Source organism: Crassostrea angulata, chromosome 7, assembly GCF_025612915.1.
Source record: "Crassostrea angulata isolate pt1a10 chromosome 7, ASM2561291v2, whole genome shotgun sequence".
In the NCBI taxonomy this organism is placed as follows: domain Eukaryota; kingdom Metazoa; phylum Mollusca; class Bivalvia; order Ostreida; family Ostreidae; genus Magallana; species Magallana angulata.
In genome coordinates this window covers 308445-332460 of record NC_069117.1, presented here as the reverse complement: position 1 = coordinate 332460, position 24016 = coordinate 308445, and the positions used below count along the sequence as shown (strand labels likewise).

The 24016-nt window shown below is 37.2% G+C and overlaps 1 protein-coding gene across 2 annotated transcripts; it reads right to left on the bottom strand.

Moving 5' to 3' along the window:
• Positions 1-44: 44 nt before the first annotated feature.
• LOC128155560 (mitochondrial ornithine transporter 1-like) lies at positions 45-23603 on the bottom strand. Of its 2 annotated transcripts, none has more exons than XM_052817328.1 (6): positions 23341-23603; positions 22124-22278; positions 9812-10223; positions 7463-7635; positions 4478-4639; positions 45-787 (listed from the first exon to the last, which is right to left on the bottom strand). In XM_052817328.1, exons 2-6 carry the CDS (start codon positions 22254-22256, stop codon positions 663-665), a joined length of 1005 nt encoding a protein of 334 aa, XP_052673288.1. In that variant the 5' UTR covers positions 22257-22278; positions 23341-23603; the 3' UTR covers positions 45-662. The 2 variants fall into 2 exon arrangements, with proteins under 2 accessions (XP_052673288.1, XP_052673289.1); XM_052817329.1 differs by having other exon boundaries at positions 23551-23594.
• Between the last annotated feature and the right edge of the window lie 413 nt (positions 23604-24016).

Here is a 24016-nt window from a genome sequence, read left to right as displayed (position 1 = left end):
CAACTAGAGACTACAGACACTAAACTAATAATAATACACTAGTCTAAATAATCACTCCATACATCTACTTTATTTGTAAACAATTAGCTAACACATTACTAGTATTTACAACTTAAAACATTTCTTCGAAAATTTTCGACAATTTATTAAAGTTATAGTAGTACACTTTATCAATATTTAGTTTAGCCAGACAATCTGGAAAATAAAACGATCCCCTAAAAATACAGAATAAAAAAATAATATAGAAATCACAATACAAATATTCCTTAGGGCATAAAAAACCCAAATATAATCAGATCTTCTGTGAATCAGTGTGATTGTGGAGAAATGAGAATTCATTTGTCCTCTGCAATTTCCTGCAGCAGTTTACAGAACGTAAAAGTCGAGGGCTCCATTCTGTACATCTGTCACAGTATTCCCATGCTGACGATTCCAGCGATGTCTGTTTACCTTCGACCACGTCAAATCAATCTCAGCAAAACTCGACAGCCCGATTTTCTGCTGAACGATGTCAATAAGTGTTTGATGTATGCAGTTAAACAAATCACGTTCAATTCTCAATAGCATTGACAGATTCAAATTATCCAGCTCTTCTGTTTTCATAAAGTCATCATGCAATTATTTATCTATTTGTATGGCAACTCCTAAATCTGAGTGTAGCATTATCTTCCGTCCGCCAAGTTTGTCAGGAATTTTTTCGTGGTTTCGTATGCTAAAAACAGGGAGCCAGTGGCGGGAAAGGTTCGCACTAACGTTGGACCGAGACCCTTGTACAGCGCCTTGGGACCTGAAAAACAAAGAAGAATGATCTGAACACAGAGATTTAATCTGTGGATTTGTAGTAGGACGTTGGATGCAGGGATAGGGGGTTTGGTTGGGACGTATTGGGGACTTGGGTACATAACAATCCACAAATCATCTCCCAGCAACCAGTCTTAATCTCTGTCACGTACATCACAAATCTGCACTTGATAGCAGAACGATTTTCAAATTTAGTTACTCGTGTCCGACAGTACGGTTTTATAGCAAATCTTTTTGAAATGGGATTTCCGTGCATTCATCAGTATGCAGTATCTTAATAACAGTACAAGATAGCTGATTTTTGCAGAATTTCAGGAATATTACAAAATCATGAAAAAATGTAAAAGTGCGTGATAATAAGTAGTAGCGTACGGTTTTGTTTTATAAAACAGATACACTAGTGAAACAAAATGTTTGCTGGGATATGCTTTACTGTACACGTTAACGAACAAATACTAATTAACACAACATGTCAATAGTAATTAGGTAGTAATTACAAATCAATGCCAGCAACTGTTGAGAGCAAGAGTAGAGAATTGTGACAATGACGCGACACTGGATACGTGGTCCATGGAACGTTTTAAAGCACTTCCATTTATCCTCAATGAAACCCAATTCTGAACGAGATCTATCGCCTTTGGTGGAACTTAAGTCCCCAGAAGTACTCCCTTTACGCAATTACTCTATCATTAGTCTCAATATGTCAATGTAAATCCATACAACTTAGCTTTATATTGTTAGATAGCACGTGCTCAAATATCAGAGGCTTATTCAGGGTCAAACTATTGCCCTTGTTCGATGAAATAAATCCTGTTCTAAAAGAGTCTGACTATTGTCAGCAACAGGCTTCAGAGTGAACGTGTCAAGATAATGGAAAGAACCATTCAGTAACATTAGCCATTACAGGGAAAGAGGAGTCCTGTCAATAATTAACACATTCTTAGCTTACAAGGCCTAATAAAGGACAGAGGAATAGCAGGGAGTTGTACATGTTAGATTGTACAGCATCAATAGATGGGTTTTACGGATGTTGTATTGTACAGCATCAATGGAGGGGTTGTACAGGTGTTGTATTGTACAGCAATGATAGGAGGGGTTGTACAGATGGTGTAATGTACAGCAATGATAGGAGGGGCTGTACAGATGTTGTTTTGTACAGCAATGATAGGAGGGGCTGTACAGATGTTGTATTGTACAGCAATGATAGGAGGGGCTGTACAGATGTTGTAATGTACAGCAATGATAGGAGGGGTTGTACAGATGTTGTATTGTACAGCAATGATAGGAGGGGTTGTACAGATGTTGTATTGTACAGCAATGATAGGAGGGGTTGTACAGATGTTGTATTGTACAGCAATGATATGAGGGGCTGTACAGATGTTGTATTGTACAGCAATGATAGGAGGGGCTGTACAGATGTTGTATTGTACAGCAATGACAGGAGGGGTTGTACAGATGTTGTATTGTACAGCAATGATAGGAGGGGTTGTACAGATGTTGGATTGTACAGCATCAATGGAGGGGATGCACAGGTGTTGTAATCTACAGCAATGATAGGAGGGGTTGTACAGGTGTTGTAATGTACAGCAATGATAGGAGGGGTTGTACAGTGTTGTATTGTACAGCATCAATGGAGGGGATGCACAGGTGTTGTATTGTACAGCATCAATGGAGGGGATGCACAGGTGTTGTAATGTACAGCATCAATGGAGGGGATGCACAGGTGTTGTAATGTACAGCATCAATGGAGGGGATGTACAGATGTTGTAATGTATAGCAATGATAGCAGGGGCTGTACAGTATTACTTATTAGGTTTGTTACTGACTGTTTACAGAAATTTGTGGGGTCGCTAAAGTCTATATAAGGCGAGGCGGAGCCGAGCCTTCTATGGACTTTACCGAAACCACAAATATCTGTAAACAGTCAGTAACAAACCTAATAAGTGTTTTGTTTTGTCGAGGACCTAAAGTTTGGTATGTAAACAACAAAAGATGATATATAACAATTTTCTACCTTTCTCGTCAGTCGTCTGTGCAAACCTGGATGCCATTGTATATATAGGATTGTTTTATTACGTCACGGGCAAAGGGGGGGGTCACTCTAAAAAATTTGGGGCTTAAAAAAATTAAAGGTATGGTTGAACGTTTGCGTAAAAAATCAGCTCAAATAACGTTTCGTCCGCGATGTTGCCATATAAATTTTCACGCTTACCGTGTAAAGAAATTTATAAGGCGATCATGTGACGCGATTCATCCAATGGTGTAGAGGCATTCTAGTCAGAGGAAAAACAAATGTTCTATTGTACAGCATCAATGGAGGGGATGTATTGGTGTTGTAATGTACAGCAATAATAGGAGGGGTTGTACAGATGTTGTATTGTACAGCATCAATGGAGGGGTTGTATAGGTGTTGTAATGTACAGCAATGATAGGAGGGGCTGTACAGATGTTGGATTGTACAGCATCAATGAATGGGTTATACAGGTGTTGTAATGTACAGCAATAAAAGTAGTAGGTTGTAGGGATGTTGTACTGAACAGCATCAATGGCGGGGTAGTAGATATGTTGTATTGTACAGCAATGATGGATGGGTTTAACATGCTGTATTGTACATACAATTAGTACTTGCAAATACAATGTAAACTACATGTTTTATGTATGCATGTAGATATATCTACACATTTGTGTACATGTTGATGTGTGTACATGTAGATGCGTGAAAATATGAAAATAGGTATACATTAAAATGTGTAGATATAAATGATATAAATGAAGATACATGTAAATATGTATACATATAAAATGTAGGAAAATAAAGGTATATGTAAATAAAAAGATGTATAGATATCTGTACACAAATATAGAAACATATTGATGAAAACACTATATGTGTGTGTGTGTGTGTGTAGATATGATAACAGAAAAAGTTATTACAGTAAATCTCGGTTATAGCGAAGTCCTAGAGACCATTGGAATTACTTCGTTATATCAGTACTTCGTAATATCCGTGTAACGAATTTGTTGTAATAACTAGTGCAAATTCACTATATACATGTTTTCTTTCACCAGACTATAATTTTTGCTAATTTAAGCTTAAAATAAAAATTCATTACTTTGGTACCTTTAATAATCAGATTGTGAATTGAAAAAAATATATGAAAATAAATTCATTCAAACTACTTTATTAATTGGTAGTGCATACTTTTTTAAACTGTAAAGAAATTTGTTATAAAGTTGTTAAATTTCGTTATTATTCACCTCTACGGGACTCAAAAACAGTTTGCTATATCCGTTAATTCATTATATCCGAATTCGTTTTAACAGTAAAATTTTGCAGATTCGCTAATAATTTTACGGGGGATTAAAAAAAACTTTGCTATATCCAAAAATTCGCTATATCTGTGTTCGTATTAAACAAGATTAACTGTACATATAGAGGTGTTTATACAGAGACCTGACTGCATCAGTTGAAGATATGTCCTAGTAGATGTGTGAACAGGAATATGTGTACACATATAGGTATGATAATGTGTAAATAAGTATGTTTGTAGATGGGTATACATGTATTAAAGTTTACATTTACATGTGTGTAATGTAGATGTGCACACATGTAGAAGTGTGTATATATATATATAGATGTGCTTATGTGTATATGATATACACGCTATGTTCTGACCTTCTGTTTTGAGGATTTTGTTGAATGTGGTCAGGAATCCTGGGGCTATCTTTCCAACTGTGCTCTCCACCTGTATCCGAGACTTGACCACATCAGTTGGGAAGATGGATGACCAGAGACACAGTCCCCCAACACCACCTGCCACCACTGTCCTTGCAGCCCCTGAAATATAAACAACACAGACACTGCAACATTCACTGATATATCAACCACACAGACACTGCAACATTCCCTGATATATCAACCACACAGACACTGCATTACTAACTGATATATCAACCACACATACACTGCACCATTCACTGAAATATCAACCACACAAATACTGCAGCAGTCCACGTCATACAGACAATGCAGCAGTCCTTGTCACACAGACACTGGAGCAGTCCATGTCATACAGACAATGCAGCAGTCCTTGTCACACAGACACTGCAGCAGTCCATGTCATACAGACACTGCAGCAGTCCTTGTCACACAGACACTGCAGCAGTCCATGTCACACAGACACTGCAGCAGTCCATGTCACACAGACACTGGAGCAGTCCATGTCATACAGACACTGCAGCAGTCCTTGTCACACAGACACTGCAGCAGTCCATGTCGTACAGACACTGCAACAGTCCATGTCACACTGATACTGCAGCAGTCCATGTCATACAGACACTGCAGCAGTCCATGTCATACAGACACTGCAGCAGTCCATGTCATACAGACACTGCAGCAGTCCATGTCACCCAGACACTGCAGCAGTCCATGTCACACAGACACTGCAGCAATCCATGTCATACAGACACTGCAGCGCTCCTTGTCACACAGACACTGCAGCAGTCAGTGTCATACAGACACTGGAGCAGTCCATGTCACACAGACACTGCAACAGTCCATGTCACACAGACACTGGAGCAGTCCATGTCGTACAGACACTGCAGCAGTCCATGTCGTACAGACACTGCAGCAGTCCATGTCACACTGATACTGCAGCAGTCCATGTCATACAGACACTGCAGCAGTCCATGTCATACAGATACTGCAGCAGTCCATGTCATACAGACACTGCAGCAGTCCATGTCATACAGACACTGCAGCAGTCCATGTCACCCAGACACTACAGCAGTCCATGTCACACAGACACTGCAGCAGTCCATGTCATACAGACACTGCAGCGGTCCTTGTCACACAGACACTGCAGCAGTCCGTGTCATACAGACACTGCAGCAGTCCATGTCACACAGACACTGCAGCAGTCCATGTCATACAGACACTGCAGCAGTCCATGTCACACAGACACTGCAGCAGTCCATGTCACACTGACACTGCAGCAGTTCATGTCACACAGACAATGGAGCAGTCCATGTCATACAGACACTGCAGCAGTCCATGTCACTGACACTGCAACAGTCCATGTCACACAGACACTGCAACAGTCCATGTCATACAGACACTGCAGCAGTCCATGTCATACAGACACTGCAACAGTCCATGTCACACTGACACTGCAACAGTCCATGTCACACTGACACTGCAGCGGTCCTTGTAACACAGACACTGCAGCAGTCCATGTCACACTGATACTGCAGCAGTCCATGTCACACAGACACTGCAGAGGTCCTTGTCACACAGACAATGTAGCAGTCCATGTCACACAGACACTGCAACAGTCCATGTCACACAGACACTGCAGAGGTCCTTGTCACACAGACAATGTAGCAGTCCATGTCACACAGACACTGCAGCAGTCCATGTCACACAGACACTGCAGCAGTCCATGTCACACAGACACTGCAACAGTCTATGTCACACTGACACTGCAGCAGTCCTTGTAACACAGACACTGCAACAGTCCATGTCACACAGACACTGCAGCGGTCCTTGTCACACAGACACTGCAGCAGTCCTTGTCACAGACACTGCAACAGTCTATGTCACACAGACACTGCAGCAGTCCGTGTCACACAGACACTGCAGCACTCCGTGTCACACACACACTGCAGCAGTCCATGTCACACAGACACTGCAGCAGTCCATGTCACACAGACACTGCAACAGTCCATGTCACACTGACACTGCAGCAGTCCTTGTAACACAGACACTGCAACAGTCCATGTCACACAGACACTGCAGCAGTCCTTGTCACACAGACACTGCAGCAGTCCTTGTCACAGACACTGCAACAGTCTATGTCACACAGACACTGCAGCAGTCCGTGTCATACAGACACTGCAGCAGTCCATGTCACACAGACACTGCAGCAGTCCATGTCATACAGACACTGCAGCAGTCTATGTCATACAGACACTACAGCAGTCTATGTCACACAGACACTGCAGCAGTCCATGTCATACAGACACTACAGCAGTCTATGTCATACAGACACTACAGCAGTCTATGTCACACAGACACTGCAGCAGTCCATGTCATACAGACACTACAGCAGTCTATGTCACACAGACACTGCAGCAGTCCATGTCACACTGATACTGCAGCAGTCCATGTCACACAGACACTGCAGCAGTCCATGTCATACAAACACTGGAGCAGTCTATGTCACACAGACACTGGAGCAGTCCATGTCATACAGACACTGCAGCAGTCCATGTCATACAGACACTGGAGCAGTCCATGTCGCACAGACACTGCAGCAGTCCATGTCACACAGACACTGCAGCAGTCCATGTCACACAGACACTGCAGCAGTACATGTCACCCAGACACTGCAGCAGTCTGTGTCTACTGACACAGCAGCAGTCCATTTCATACAGACACTGCAGCAGTCCTTGTCACACTGATACTGCAAAAGTCTGTGTTGTACAGACACTGCAGCAGTCCACTGCAGCAGTCTGTGTCAGACTGGTGACCTTTTGCCTAGTGAATCACAATTGTCTGCCTAATCCTCAAGACATCTGGTTAGTGGTATCTTTTTTATCAAAAAATGAAATGTTCAGTTATATATACTGTTAAAATTCTTTATTAATAAGTGAGTCTGACCTATCTCATCTTTTGTCTTTCCTTCAGGGGTCAACATGTGGCGGGTGAACTCATAACCCCCAAAAAAGAAGAAATACCCAGGCATTTCACGGGCCATCGTGGCAGTCAGCCCCTTGAATAGCCCCCTTATACCCTCCACCTGAAGAACCTCCTTGGTGATGCCCCATGGTCCTCTACAAAATACAAACAACATTCAATCGCTACAAATTGGTCTACAATACACAATATAAAATTTAGTTATAATAAAATTAAGACAAATAGTACCAGTTCAGACACCATTTATCATCAGATAATTTTGTGACAGCTTACATAATTATACTTGCTGCTTTCCTCAAACAGAAATTCATGTAGTTGTAAAGTATCAATGATATCTTCCAAGATAATTATAGATTGTACTTTTTAAAAAAACCTCAGTTATAAATTTCTATGTAAACAAATGCAAAACCAGACAAATGGAATTAAGTTTTGTTTGATTTTTGTTGTTGTTGCAAAATTTGATATTTCAAGAGGATAGTAATGAAAAACTCCCATGAAATACTTAGGTATAGGGACTAATACTATCTAAACAAATGCAAAACCAGAACAGTTCTTTTTGATTCTATATTGATCATGAATATAATTTAATCTCCCATTGATTTTAGGGATGCTTTTAAAAAAAAACATTATACACTTTTCAAATGGAATTAAGTTTTGTTTGATTTATTTCTGCAAAATTTGATATTTCAAGAGGATAATAATGAAAAACTCCCATGAAATACTTAGGTAAAAGGACTAATTTCTGTATTGAAAACACAAAATAAATGTTCAGTGGTAATATATTTGACATGTACTCTTCTTTTCTTGCCAACAATCTTACTTCAATTGTCAGCTGTTGGTGAATATGTTGGGTTGTTATTTTAATGTTTTGTGTGTTATTTTGGGGTAGGTGAGGGCCAAGTTGGTTCTCCATTGGGATTTTGGAACACAACTTAGACAAAACTATTCATCTATGGACAGGACACAATTTGAAATTACATTTTATTATCTAGGAAATAAAAATTAAAAACAGGGATGTGGTAATCAAAGATTCCTCTGAATTGCTACTAGTTCCTGTTGCTGTCATAGGTTTCCAGAATCGGACACCAACAGCTATCAGGTTTCCAGAATCGGATACCAACAGCCATCAGAATCATTAGCTTAGTTGTCAACTTGATTCATCACCTATAATACTCTTGTACCAAAACTTACAAAAAGCTGTTTATTCTCCACCTGTTCTTTGATTCTAACATGGATTAAATATTAGGTTTACTTCCAGTTCGTAACATTTCATTAGCTTATTAATCAGCAGAAATATCCATGATCATATTTTTATGATATGATACTTTGCATTCCTAAAAGGCAACTGAAGGACAAAAGTTCTCTTCCATCATCAATAATGCATTTCTCCCCTGGTACACAAAAAATGCAACTAAGCATTATCTGATGCTTCCGGACGCATCCTAACACCATCACAGCTCCATACTGATAGACAGAGGGGACTTAGCTTACCGTGGTGAGTGGGAGCTATCTACACCAGGCGCTGAGCTGGGTGACATTCAGGTGCCACTGCAAGCTTTAATTTTTAATTTGATATTTACATTTATCTCCTAATGAAACTGTTATGTAAATATAAAGGAAATGTTAGCGGTTTTTGTGCTTCAAGGTTTTGCTTTCATTTAATACTCATTGTCATACGAAGACGCCCACAGTTATAATAAAAAAAGGCTTCAAAGACAGAGATACCCCAAAATAAGTCAAAACACAGCTCTAAGTGCTCTTGTAATGCACAAGAAGACCTCAATCTAGCAGGTGCCCCAAGCAAAAGCAAGATTGTAGAAATACTGATTCTGAAATAAAAAAGATACTAGGACAAATCCATAGAGGTAGAGAATGGACTATTAAGACCCATTGTGATCCTTTGTTACTTCTGATCACTTGTAAAAGGAACATCAATAAACATAATTTTATTAATTTACTCTTATGTTATTTAAATCCACTTGCAACCATTAATTATCTCAAACAACTAGATATAGCAAACTTCACTATCTTTTAAAAGTGAATCCATGCATCAAAGGTCCTTCAAAGCTAGTTAAACAAACAGTGCTAACAAAAATTAAGACTAAATATTCTCAATCAACGAACCAGCATTAATCCTTTTTGAAATTTAAAGTTTCTTATGTCCAGCATCTTCTGTTTTGCAATACAAATGTGTTTTATTTTAGCAAATCAGAACAAGCTATTGATTTCTTCTACACAGCTTTCCTAAATGCTTATACTGCAAAGAAATTGATAGTTATTCCTCATTAAAAATCCAGAAGGATGATCACTTACAGTTTTAACCTTTCTAGTCCTCCTTCAAGCTTTCCCTGAGAGGCCATTTCTCTCATGGCTTGCAGTCTACATTTGACCAGCTCTGTGGGGGTGAGTGTAAATGCACAGAAGAAGGCTGCTCCACTCCCTGAGAAGGCATTCTCCACAGGGCTCAGATGGGAGACCTCAGCCCTACCCCTCAAGACCATGACTGCCTTCTGACAAAGGCCGTAGAACAGGAACAAGACTGAGTTCTCGGCTATGTTCGCCACCAGGGCGGGGACTGTGCCTGCGTACAGGCCCCGGGCGACACCGTCCTGTCGGTAAGTCTGTAGGAAGCAGTCCAGGGCGTTCCTGTACAGGTGGGGAAAAGTCTGCATCTTGACTTTCACTGTATCTAAAGACTGGCCCACATACACAGAGGCAATGGCACCTGTACAATAAAAAAAATACATCTCATATTGATTTAAATGGTTTTAAGAGAAATCATGTCCATACAGTAGTTTTTGGTGGTTGCAAAGGACAATTTGTAAAAACATTCTTCAAATTTATTAACCCTTATAGCCTTGGAACTGATATTGACTTTAAGTTAATGGTTTCAGGATAAGAGCAAGCATTTCCTTTTAAATCTAGATTTAGATAAAAGAGAACCAAAAATATATGAATTTGTTGCATCTGAGAAAAGGTGTTTGGTAATTATTCACTGCATCAGAAAAATCTTGCCCTTATTAGGCATGGTCACATCAAACAGCAATATACACATATCTTAAACAATTATGTGCTTTATCATAGATATCACTTTACCTCAAAACTAACATTTTATAAGGTCTGACAATGAAATGGAGACAAGAAAGGAAGACTTAATGAAATATCTCCATATTCACATTTTTATTTAACCACAAATGACCTAATAATACATTCATCTAGCCATATACAATACCTACATCTTAACCCATATAATACCAAAACATCCAAATAAATAAAATACATATTACAAATACAGGTGTAAAACCTACATCTAAACATATCTAATAACTAAGTACATTAATTTAACACATCCAATACCTACACATAAACTCTGATATTTGATTGTGGAGCCATAATAAACATACGGCAAGGTTAACCCTACTTCAGAATGACTTCTAATTTTTGTTACACAACTCTGAAGAGATAATTGGACAACTTGTCATTTATCGAAATTAGGAGATTTTTGGCAGCCTTGGCCCCATTGAGAAGATTTGATCACATAAGCTGATAATGATTGCTGGAACTAGAACCAAGTTTCTGCTAGTAATTACACAGATAGAGAAGGTACAAGAATGGCCAGCAAAAAATACCAAACATTTGCAAATTTGTGAAGGCTTTTGTTTGTTTCTTGGTTTTGTTTTAAATTCCACTTCAGGCATTTGTACATTTAGAAATCACCACAAAAAGTATAAAGTATATCTGATATCATGAAAATACCTTCTGCATTCCGTAAGATCTGGGTACAGATAAATCATAATGACAATTTAATGATGACCTGCAAAATATGGGATGGATGGATACAGTATTTTGCATTGATAAAAATGTAAATTTGACAGTATCTAGCATCAACAACTGGGCAAACTTAACTTTGAGGTAGGATCATTTTTTCATAAAATTAACTGTTATCACTTTGACAACAACAGAGATATCTATCCAGCTAGCCGGGTAGGGAATGTAATTTCCGTTCATGATTTTTGTTTCACAAGCCTTCCCCATGCATGCAGATACACTGTACAGTTGCAAATTACGAATAGAACCACATCATTCCAACCTTCTTTATATTGACAAAATTTAAACTCTACATAATATGAACATATATATGCTCTCTTATATTTTAAAGAGAGGTAGATGGAGATGATGGGTAGTTAACACAGTATACACACTGTACTTTTCAATTTTTCGGGAATTTTATATATCTTCATCCATAATAGGTTCCTTTTCAATATCACCACTGTAAGTCCATACATTGTGGTTTAAATTACCATTTATACACTGTCAGTTACCTTGATCACTGACCTATTTTACTTGATTTTAATTCAAACCATTTCCAATAAAGCAAAAAAACAACAACCATGACTGCCTATATATGCACAAGGTATGAAAAGGTTGCTCTAAGGTCACCAATTGATACTGGGGTTTCATTAATATTCATCAAATACCCAATTTTGTGGATTAAATTCATCCATAAAATGTGTAATTATAAGTAACATATTGTATTGATAGTATCATTGACCATAAATTTACTTATCCTTGAAACTGTGATTTCACTAAATCCATGAAAATTGATAGACACGAATATTAATGAAACCACTGTATGGCATTTTTACCAAAAAAAACATTAAAAGGTCATTGTTATTATCATTAAAGACATTTTATCTCAATACTTGTTTACTTTACCATTTGACAACCCTCATTATTATACACAATACATAATTTACTCAACAACCATCGTAATTACATATTAATCCTTTCACGATAATTGTACTACTCTTTTGCAGGGAAAATTGATATCATTTGGCAATGATTGGTAAAATAGATAGTGAATGGTTTACATGTGTTATAAGAAACAACAGTAACTTTTATTACATATTTCATCAAACTATATCAATTTGCTCTGCAAAAGAGCAGTACCGCAGTTACTGTCAAGTGGTTTTTACATCATTATGGGCATAAGAACCAGGTCTGTTTCCCCCTTAGAATCCTTATAATACCCAGATACCAGTACATTGTACCATTCTATATGCAAACAATTCTGCATTTTCACCTAATTTTAAGACTCTTAGTCTAAATTCATTTCAAACATATAGGAAGTATTTGCTAATAATATACTTTTGGAATTATAGATCAATGAGTAAATCACTGACTGGCTATTTGTTGTTTCACATCTAACCAAGAATATTTCCCTTTTGATAAGATACCATTGTAATATTTTTTTACTTTTGTTTTGATGTTCAAAGCCATTAGAAATTTATTATGCAAGTCTCAGTCTCCAAAGTCATGTCTAGCTCCTATGTCTTTCCCTTTTAATGCTGATTGGCTACAAGTATTGTCCAATGAATGTTGAACATTTTAAGTAAGTTGAAGGACACTCGTTTCAATATGTTCTATGATTATGAACTTGGAGGCTAAATATATTGGCAATTTAATGTGAACATTGAAGGGATCAAGTAAAACATTTATTGCTCATTTAACAAGATCCATTCAATACATAAATTGCCCCATTGAACTCTGAAGGAATTACTATATATAGTACCTTTATTTATAAAATACAAATCTATATTTCATCCACTGAATACATTTGACAACAGGGTGAACATTATCATCAAAAACAGAATATTGAGGGTATAATGTTTTTGTCCTAACATCCTGTTTTTCTGCCTCCTAAAACTAGTATTTGGCTATGCCTAAATTGAACCAAATCAAGTAAACTCTATACTTAGAATTTGCACACATATTCAACTACGCGGGTAGGTTAAGGCAACTGCGAGTTTAATGACCGTCAAAATTATGATCAATTTAAAAACTGTTCATTTCTATGAAAACAGTGCTGAATATGAATACCAAGTGAATGTGTTCCCAAAGATATCATTTTTCTACTTCGGAATCGACTCGATCTTTGAAGCTGCCGAGCCATGGTATCACATGACAGTTAAAAATAGATTACTTTTTTACCTTAACAAAAAATGAAAAAGTGTAACACTACCCTATAAGTTTATTTGTATGTTTGCCACTATAATTCGATCGGCAATTAGTTCATGTTTATTGGTATTGCTGCTAGAATCCTATTGTTAATAGCATAAAAAAGATATTGTAAATATTTATCGTAAACCCTCTCAACTTCTATAATTTCATTGAAAATACTACGCATTTTTCATTTAAAACAACGAAGCACAGGATTCTAGCAGCACTTTTCAAGTAGTTTAGGTCATATACCGTTGATATTTACCAAAGTCATCTTTCATAATATCCGGGGTAGTGTTACACTTTTGCCTTTCTTTGTACACACTGACAGAGGAAAAGATGGTCAAGCCATATAAATGTCGATCTGCTTACCTTAAAACACTCGCTGATAAAACAAAATATCCATGCCTGTATTATCCTGATTATATCCTAACCGACACTCATCTAAATCTTAGGTATCTGTATTAAATAAGTCTTATTTCGGCATTGTTTACACTGCATTCCGATGATTTGTCTCCCGACATGATCTCTGCTAAACATGCTTGTGACGTCATCAATGATAATTATACATAATAGAGAGAAATCGAAGCTATATTCAGTTAGAAGAGTTTCTAGTGATATTTATACCTGTAGTTTTTATAATTTAAACCAGAGATAAAGTTAAAATCGACATGTTTCTGAGTAAAATATGACATCATGCTGCTTATTGTGACGTCATATCGATCAGAGGAATTTGATCGCTGAAAGTTGCCTTATCATACCCGCGTATTAATGTTCTGATTACAATCACACAATTACTTCAAAAGAATAAGCATTCACCCTCTAGAAATGTAATGTTCTCATATTTCAACAACAAAAATTTAATGTAAATTTGAGATTTGTTCAGGATTAGAATTTGGTGGGGCCAAGCAGAGATCAATCTTTATCCTGAGAAAATGCATAAAATAAAACTGGTTTAAATGGCATTTCATTGGAAAGCTATACTTCTGACCATGCTCATTTGAAAATTGGATTTTGGATTATGATTTTGAGGAAGTAATCTGAGCAATCCGGGGAGCTTTTTGGTACCCAATGTGTCTTTCCAAATTTATTGTTTGGCAATCCAAAATATTTCATTTAAAAAATGATTTAACACTGCTTTGATCAAAATATTAATAAAATTAGAAATGTTTTTTCATTATTTTTTTTTTTTCAATATTTGCTTTCATTCATTATTTACGTTGGCTGCAGGTCTGGATTTTGGTCTGAAAAAATTCAGATGGAAGACCTGGGAGCTTCAATTCTGTACAGTTTAAAAAATTGCATTCTACGGCGCACAAAAATTTGTACTAGTTCCTCCACACAAAAACCTTGCAATTCAAGGCATCAATAAGGAAAATTTACAGTTTACAAATTCTATATGATTAAAAGAAGAGTCTTATGGAAAAATATCAAGATAACCACAGTAAAATGTCAAGATAACCACAGTAAAATGTTAAGATAACGACAGTAAAATGTCAAGATAACCACAGTAAAATATCAAGATAACCACTGTGAAATATCAAGATAACCACTGTAAAATGTCAAGATAACCACAGTAAAATGTCAAGATAACCACAGTAAAATGTCAAGAAAACCACAGTAAAATATCAAGATAACCACTGTAAAATATCAAGATAACCACTGTAAAATATCAAGATAACCACTGTACAATGTCAAGATAACCACAGTAAAATGTCAAGATAACCAGAGTAAAATGTCAAGATAACCACAGTAAAATGTCAAGATAACCACTGTAAAATGTCAAGATAACCACAGTAAAATGTCAAGATAACCACAGTAAAATGTCAAGAAAACCACAGTAAAATATCAAGATAACCACAGTAAAATGTCAAGATAACCACTGTAAAATATAAAGATAACCACTGTACAATGTCAAGATAACCACTGTACAATGTCAAGATAACCACAGTAAAATGTCAAGATAACCAGAGTAAAATGTCAAGATAACCACTGTAAAATATAAAGATAACCACTGTACAATGTCAAGATAACCACTGTACAATATCAAGATAACCACTGTAAAATGTCAAGATAACCACAGTAAAATGTCAAGATAACCACAGTAAAATGTCAAGATAACCACAGTAAAACGTCAAGATAACCAGAGTAAAATGCTGTCTTTGGTCTGTCTTTTTTAATAAAAATAAAATACAGAATCCAGTTTTCAGTGGTTATGTATACATGTATGTTCTGCAATGCTCATCCCCTTCATACCCACATGAATCACAAAAGAAGGCATTATGCTATCTTTTCTCTCTCTCTTCTTTTTTTTTTACTGTCTTAAAGCTAAATATATAACCATCTACCACTAATGTTGGAGAATCAATGTACATTTACTCATGTGTGGGTGAAGTATACAACTATAAAAATTATAATAGCTTCATGTCTTGATTTATTAATTTTGTATGTATGATAAAAAAAAAAGCAATAAGTCATAAAAAACAAATATACATTCTGAGCCTGAATCGTTTTAAACAGATTAAGATCTGACCAATGGCATCAAATATGAAAGGTTCTCAATTTACTTTTCACACACTTATAAACAGAAATAAATTCCTATCAACTCTAAGTTTCAGCATACCGGTAGTCAGCAAAAGGCAAAGCAAACAATTTTTTTTATAAAGTGGTTTTTCCCTATATAAGGTTACATACATGTACATTCAAGGATTTTCCATCACTTGCCCTAAAATTCCTTGTTGTTTTTTATATTGTCAAACCACAGTTGGTGTGAGTGAAATCTGTACATTATTGCTGTGAGATCTGTACATTGTTGCTGTGAGTGAGATCTGTACATAATTACTGTGAGTGAGATCTGTACATTATTGCTGTGAGTGAGATCTGAACATTATTGCTGCTAGTGAGATCTGTACATTATTGCTGTGAGTGAGATATGCACATTATTGCTGTGAGTGAGATATGTACATTATTGCTGTGAGTGAGATATGTACATTGTTGCTGTGAGTGAGATATGTACATTATTGCTGTGAGTGAGATATGCACATTATTATTTCTGTGAGTGAGATATGCACATAATTGCTGTGAGTGAGATATGCACATTATTGCTGTGAGTGAGATATGCACATTATTGCTGTGAGTGAGATATGTACAATATTTCTGTGAGTGAGATCTGTACATTATTGCTGTGAGTAGGTTCTGTACATTATTGCTGTGAATGAGATCTGTACATCATTGCTGCTAGTGAGATCTGTACATTATTGCTGTGAGTGAGATCTGTACATTATTGCTGTGAGTGAGATCTGTACATTGTTGCTGTGAGTGAGATATGCACATTATTGCTGTGAGTGAGATCTGTACAATATTTCTGTGAGTGAGATCTGTACATTATTGCTGTGAGAGATCTGTACATTGTTGCTGTGAGTGAGATCTGTACATTATAGCTGTGAGTGAGATATGCACATTATTGCTGTGGGTGAGATCTGTACAATATTGCTGTGAGTGAGATCTATACATTATAGCTGTGAGTGAGATATGCACATTGTTGCTGTGAGTGAAATCTGTACATTATTGCTGTGAGATCTGTACATTGTTGCTGTGAGTGAGATCTGTACATTATCGCTGTGAGAGATCTGTACATTATTGCTGTGAGTGATATCTGTACAATATTGCTGTGAGTGAGATCTGAACAATATTGCTGTGAGTGAGATCTGTACAATATTGCTGTGAGTAAGATCTGCACATTATTGCTGTGAGTGATATCTGTACAATATTGCTCTGAGTGATATCTGTACAATATTGCTATGAGTGAGATCTGTACATTGTTGCTGTGAAAATTGTACGTTGTTGCTGTGAGTGAGATCTGTACATTATTACTGTGAGTGAGATCTGTATTTATTACTGTGAGTGAGATCTGTACATTATTGCTGTGAGCGAGATCTGTACATTATTGCTGTGAGAGATCTGTACATTGTTGCTGTGAGAGAGATCTGTATATTATTGCTGTGAGTGAGATCTGTATATTATTGCTGTGAGTGAGATCTGTACATTATTGCTGTGAGAGAGATCTGTACATTATTGCTGCTAGTGAGATCTGTACATTATTACTGTGAGTGAGATCTGTACATTATTGCTCTGAGTGAGATCTGTACATTATTGCTGTGAGTGAGATCTGTACATTATTGCTGTGAGTGAGATATGTACATTATTGCTGTGAGTGAGATCTGTACATTATTACTGTGAGTGAGATCTGTACATTATTGCTCTGAGTGAGATCTGTACATTATTGCTGTGAGTGAGATCTGTACATTATTGCTGTGAGATCTGTACGTTGTTGCTGTGAGTGAGATCTGTACATTATTACTGTGAGTGAGATCTGTAATTATTACTGTCACTGAGATCTGTACATAATTGCTGTGAGTGAGATCTGTTCATAATTGCTGTGAGATCTGTACATTATTGCTGTGAGTGATATCTGTACAATATTGCTCTGAGTGATATCTGTACAATATTGCTCTGAGTGATATCTGTACAATATTGCTATGAGTGAGACCTGTACATTGTTGCTGTGAAAACTGTACGTTGTTGCTGTGAGTGAGATCTGTACATTATTACTGTGAGTGAGATCTGTAATTATTACTGTGAGTGAGATCTGTACAATATTGCTGTGAGATCTGTACATTATTGCTGTGAGTGAGATCTGTACAATATTGCTGTGAGTGAGATCTGTACATTATAGCTGTGAGTGAGAACTGTACATTGTTGCTGTGAGTGAAATCTGTACATTACTGCTGTGAGTGAGATCTGTACATTATTGCTCTGTACATTATTGCTGTGAGTGATATCTGTACAATATTGCTGTGAGTGAGATATGCACATTATTGCTGTGGGTGAGATCTGTACAATATTGCTGTGAGTGAGATCTATACATTATAGCTGTGAGTGAGATATGCACATTGTTGCTGTGAGTGAAATCTGTACATTATTGCTGTGAGATCTGTACATTGTTGCTGTGAGTGAGATCTGTACATTATCGCTGTGAGAGATCTGTACATTATTGCTGTGAGTGATATCTGTACAATATTGCTGTGAGTGAGATCTGAACAATATTGCTGTGAGTGAGATCTGTACATTATTGCTCTGAGTGAGATCTGTACATTATTGCTGTGAGTGAGATCTGTACATTATTGCTGTGAGTGAGATATGTACATTATTGCTGTGAGTGAGATCTGTACATTATTACTGTGAGTGAGATCTGTACATTATTGCTCTGAGTGAGATCTGTACATTATTGCTGTGAGTGAGATCTGTACATTATTGCTGTGAGATCTGTACGTTGTTGCTGTGAGTGAGATCTGTACATTATTACTGTGAGTGAGATCTGTAATTATTACTGTCACTGAGATCTGTACATAATTGCTGTGAGTGAGATCTGTTCATAATTGCTGTGAGATCTCTACATTATTGCTGTGAGTGATATCTGTACAATATTGCTCTGAGTGATATCTGTACAATATTGCTCTGAGTGATATCTGTACAATATTGCTATGAGTGAGACCTGTACATTGTTGCTGTGAAAACTGTACGTTGTTGCTGTGAGTGAGATCTGTACATTATTACTGTGAGTGAGATCTGTAATTATTACTGTGAGTGAGATCTGTACAATATTGCTGTGAGATCTGTACATTATTGCTGTGAGTGAGATCTGTACAATATTGCTGTGAGTGAGATCTGTACATTATAGCTGTGAGTGAGAACTGTACATTGTTGCTGTGAGTGAAATCTGTACATTACTGCTGTGAGTGAGATCTGTACATTATTGCTCTGTACATTATTGCTGTGAGTGATATCTGTACAATATTGCTGTGAGTGAGATATGCACATTATTGCTGTGGGTGAGATCTGTACAATATTGCTGTGAGTGAGATCTATACATTATAGCTGTGAGTGAGATATGCACATTGTTGCTGTGAGTGAAATCTGTACATTATTGCTGTGAGATCTGTACATTGTTGCTGTGAGTGAGATCTGTACATTATCGCTGTGAGAGATCTGTACATTATTGCTGTGAGTGATATCTGTACAATATTGCTGTGAGTGAGATCTGAACAATATTGCTGTGAGTGAGATCTGTACATTATTGCTGTGAATGAGATCTGTACATTATTGCTGTGAGTGAGATCTGTACATTATTACTGTGAGTGAGATCTGTACATTATTGCTGTGAGTGAGATCTGTACATTATTGCTGTGAGTGAGATCTGTACATTATTGCTGTGAGATCTGTACGTTGTTGCTGTGAGTGAGATCTGTACATTATTACTGTGAGTGAGATCTGTAATTATTACTGTGAGTGAGATCTGTACATTATTGCTGTGAGCGAGATCTGTACATTATTGCTGTGAGTGAGATCTGTACATAATTGCTGTGAGTGAGATCTCTACATTTTTGCTGTGAGTGATATCTGTACAATATTGCTGTGAGTGATATCTGTACAATATTGCTGTGAGTGAGATCTGCACATTATTGCTGTGAGTGATATCTGTACAATATTGCTCTGAGTGATATCTGTACAATATTGCTATGAGTGAGATCTGTACATTGTTGCTGTGAAAACTGTACGTTGTTGCTGTGAGTGAGATCTGTACATTATTACTGTGAGTAAGATCTGTATTTATTACTGTGAGTGAGATCTGTACATTATTGCTGTGAGCGAGATCTGTACATTATTGCTGTGAGAGATCTGTACATTGTTGCTGTGAGAGAGATCTGTATATTATTGCTGTGAGTGAGATCTGTATATTATTGCTGTGAGTGAGATCTGTACATTATTGCTGTGAGAGAGATCTGTACATTATTGCTGCTAGTGAGATCTGTACATTATTACTGTGAGTGAGATTTGTACATTATTGCTGTGAGTGATATCTGTACATTATTGCTGTGAGTGAGATCTGTACATTATTGCTGTGAGTGAGATATGTACATTATTGCTGTGAGTGAGATCTGTACATTATTGCTGTGAGTGAAATCTGTACATTATTGCTCTGAGTGAGATCTGTACATTATTGCTGTGAGTGAGATCTGTACATTATTGCTGTGAGATCTGTACGTTGTTGCTGTGAGTGAGATCTGTACATTATTACTGTGAGTGAGATCTGTAATTATTACTGTGACTGAGATCTGTACATTATTGCTGTGAGCGAGATCTGTACATTATTGCTGTGAGTGAGATCTGTTCATAATTGCTGTGAGTGAGATCTCTACATTATTGCTGTGAGTGATATCTGTACAATATTGCTCTGAGTGATATCTGTACAATATTGCTCTGAGTGATATCTGTACAATATTGCTATGAGTGAGACCTGTACATTGTTGCTGTGAAAACTGTACGTTGTTGCTGTGAGTGAGATCTGTACATTATTACTGTGAGTGAGATCTGTAATTATTACTGTGAGTGAGATCTGTACAATATTGCTGTGAGATCTGTACATTATTGCTGTGAGTGAGATCTGTACAATATTGCTGTGAGTGAGATCTGTACATTATAGCTGTGAGTGAGAACTGTACATTGTTGCTGTGAGTGAAATCTGTACATTACTGCTGTGAGTGAGATCTGTACATTATTGCTCTGTACATTATTGCTGTGAGTGATATCTGTACAATATTGCTGTGAGAAAGATCTGTACATTATTGCTGTTAGTGAGATCTGTACATTATTACTGTGAGTGAGATCTGTTATTATTGCTGTGAATGAGATCTGTACATCATTGCTATGAGTAAGATCTGTACATTATTGCTGTGAGTGATATCTGTACAATATTGCTGTGAGTGAGATCTGTACATTATTGCTGTGAGTGAGATCTGTACATTATTACTGTGAGTGAGATCTGTTTGATTGCTGTGAATGAGATCTGTACATCATTGCTATGAGTAAGATCTGTACATTATTGCTGTGAGTGATATCTGTACAATATTGCTGTGAGTGAGATCTGTACATTATTGCTGTGAGTGAGATCTGTACATTATTACTGTGAGTGAGATCTGTTATTATTGCTGTGAATGAGATCTGTACATCATTGCTATGAGTAAGATCTGTACATTATTGCTGTGAGTGAGATCTGTACACTATTGCTGCGAGTGAGATCTGTACATTATTGCTGCGAGTGAGATCTGTACATGATTGCTGTGAGTAAGATCTGTACATTATTGCTGTGAGTGAGATCTGTACAATATTGCTGTGAGATCTGTACATTATTGCTGTGAGTGAGATCTGTTCATTATTGCTGTGAGTGAGATCTGTACATTATTGCTGCGAGTGAGATCTGTACATTATTGCTGTGAGTGAGATCTGTACAATATTGCTGTGAGATCTGTACATTATTGCTGTGAGTGAGATCTGTACATGATTGCTGTGAGTAAGATCTGTACATTATTGCTGTGAGTGAGATCTGTACAATATTGCTGTGAGATCTGTACATTATTGCTGTGAGTGAGATCTGTACATTATTGCTGTGAGTGAGATCTGTACATTATTGCTGCGAGTGAGATCTGTACATCATTTCTATGAGATCTGTAGATGAACTGTTTCTACAATTACAGTACTCTGAGTTTTAGTTGACCTATGTCCTACCGTTGATCCCCCCTATGAAGTCAATGGCTGCATCCACCGTGTGGGAACGCTTACTCTCCTCCACAGTTTCACCCTCATGATGATGGTGTTCCTCGTGTATCAGGATCGGTAAGGTGGGCTGGTCCGCACTCATTGGAGATGGTTCTGTCTATGTCCTGTTAATAGAATATACTTCAATCCTGTCATGGTTCAGAGTGAAACTCTAAATTTATAACAATACAGGTGTAATAGGATTATTGGAAATGAAGGAATGAGCATATAAATACAATGAAAAGATCGGCTGGACTGGGAATTGTATCCGGGACCCCTGCAACTCTAGTCAAAAGCTCTACCACTGAGCCATCCAGGCCGGTATCCACAGTCTGTATAGCCCCAACTACTACTAACATTCCTTCCTCCTTAAATGATCTTTGCCCTCGAAAATAACACCAGGTTCTTCCCATGGCAGGAGTTAACCCATCAGTTCCAGGGGCAGGACAAACCCCGAAGTGTAATATGAAAGGAGGAATGAGCATATAAATACATTGATAACATATAGCTGGACCAGGAATTGAACCCAAGACCCCTGCATCTCTAGTCAGGATATCAACCACTGTGCTACCCAAGCCAATAATCATGGTCCATATAGTGCCAACTACTACATTCCTCCCCCTTAAATGATCTTTGCCCTCAAAGATCACTCCAGGTTCTTCCCCTTGCAAAAGTTAACGTGTCACTTCCAGGGGTCGGTCAAGGCACCAAATGTAATACGAAAGGAGGAATGACTATATAAAAATAATGAAAACTTTAGCTGGACCATGAATCTAATCTGGGACCCTTTCAACTCTAATCAGGAACTCAACCACTGAGCCACCTAGGCCAATATCAACAGTCCTTATAGCTAGCCCAAACTACTCCATTTGTATAACCATTTCTCTAAGAATCCACAGATATTGGTGTCAGGGGAATTTAGCAGACAAGGACTGTGATTGCTTTTCTTTAAATAATGTGGTTCTCAGCCATGTATAATCTTACAGGTATACTATAAGAGATAGAAAAATGACGGACCCTACAAAGTTCGTATCCGTCAGTCTATCATTGACAAAATTGAGCTATAGATAATTAACTGATCAAGCAATATTCAAGATCGTCCACTACATGGAATCAACATATTTCAAGTACAAATAAAGGTGACATAAAAAAAACCCTTTTAAATAAATTGCTAGTTCAACACCAACCTGTTAAAATGTCTCTTGTTCTTCGTCTGAGAATAATATGCTATCGTTAAGGGTCACTGGCCGATAAGGTCAACCACTCTAAAGCTAATAATACCACTTCTCTCTCTCTCTAATTCCAGTAAATATATAAGAATATTTTGGGGGTCATCGAACAGTCATATCAAACCAGAAAACTCTAGTTTACCGGCAATCACTAACATAATCAAAAACCTAGTTTTCACCGGAATCAGCGAGATTATCTTCCCGGAAGTCACATACCTCCGAAATCTGCCAAGATGATTGGAGGAATAAAATACTCAAGGTGAAGGACGTTACTTAACATAAACAATACTCCACGTGGTTGATATCATTTTATGTTACGTCGGTTGTTTTATCAATGATCGTAAAAAAAATGGGTTATTACACACTTTATCAGTTTATCGGATTTACATTATACAATCGGAATAAACGTTGCTTTGTCTCTGTTTCTACCTGTTCACCACAGAACTTTTCTGTCATCTAGATCTTTAAATCAATAAAGAAAAAAAAGACACAAAATTTAAACGATATTTGCACGGAGTTAAGACGCGCATATTCAAAGTTAGTTGATTTTTTTTCACATGCAAGGGTGAAAACTAGCCCCTGAACTTAATGAATCCTCTGTATGTCTAGAGTAATTACATGAGACAGTAGTCAA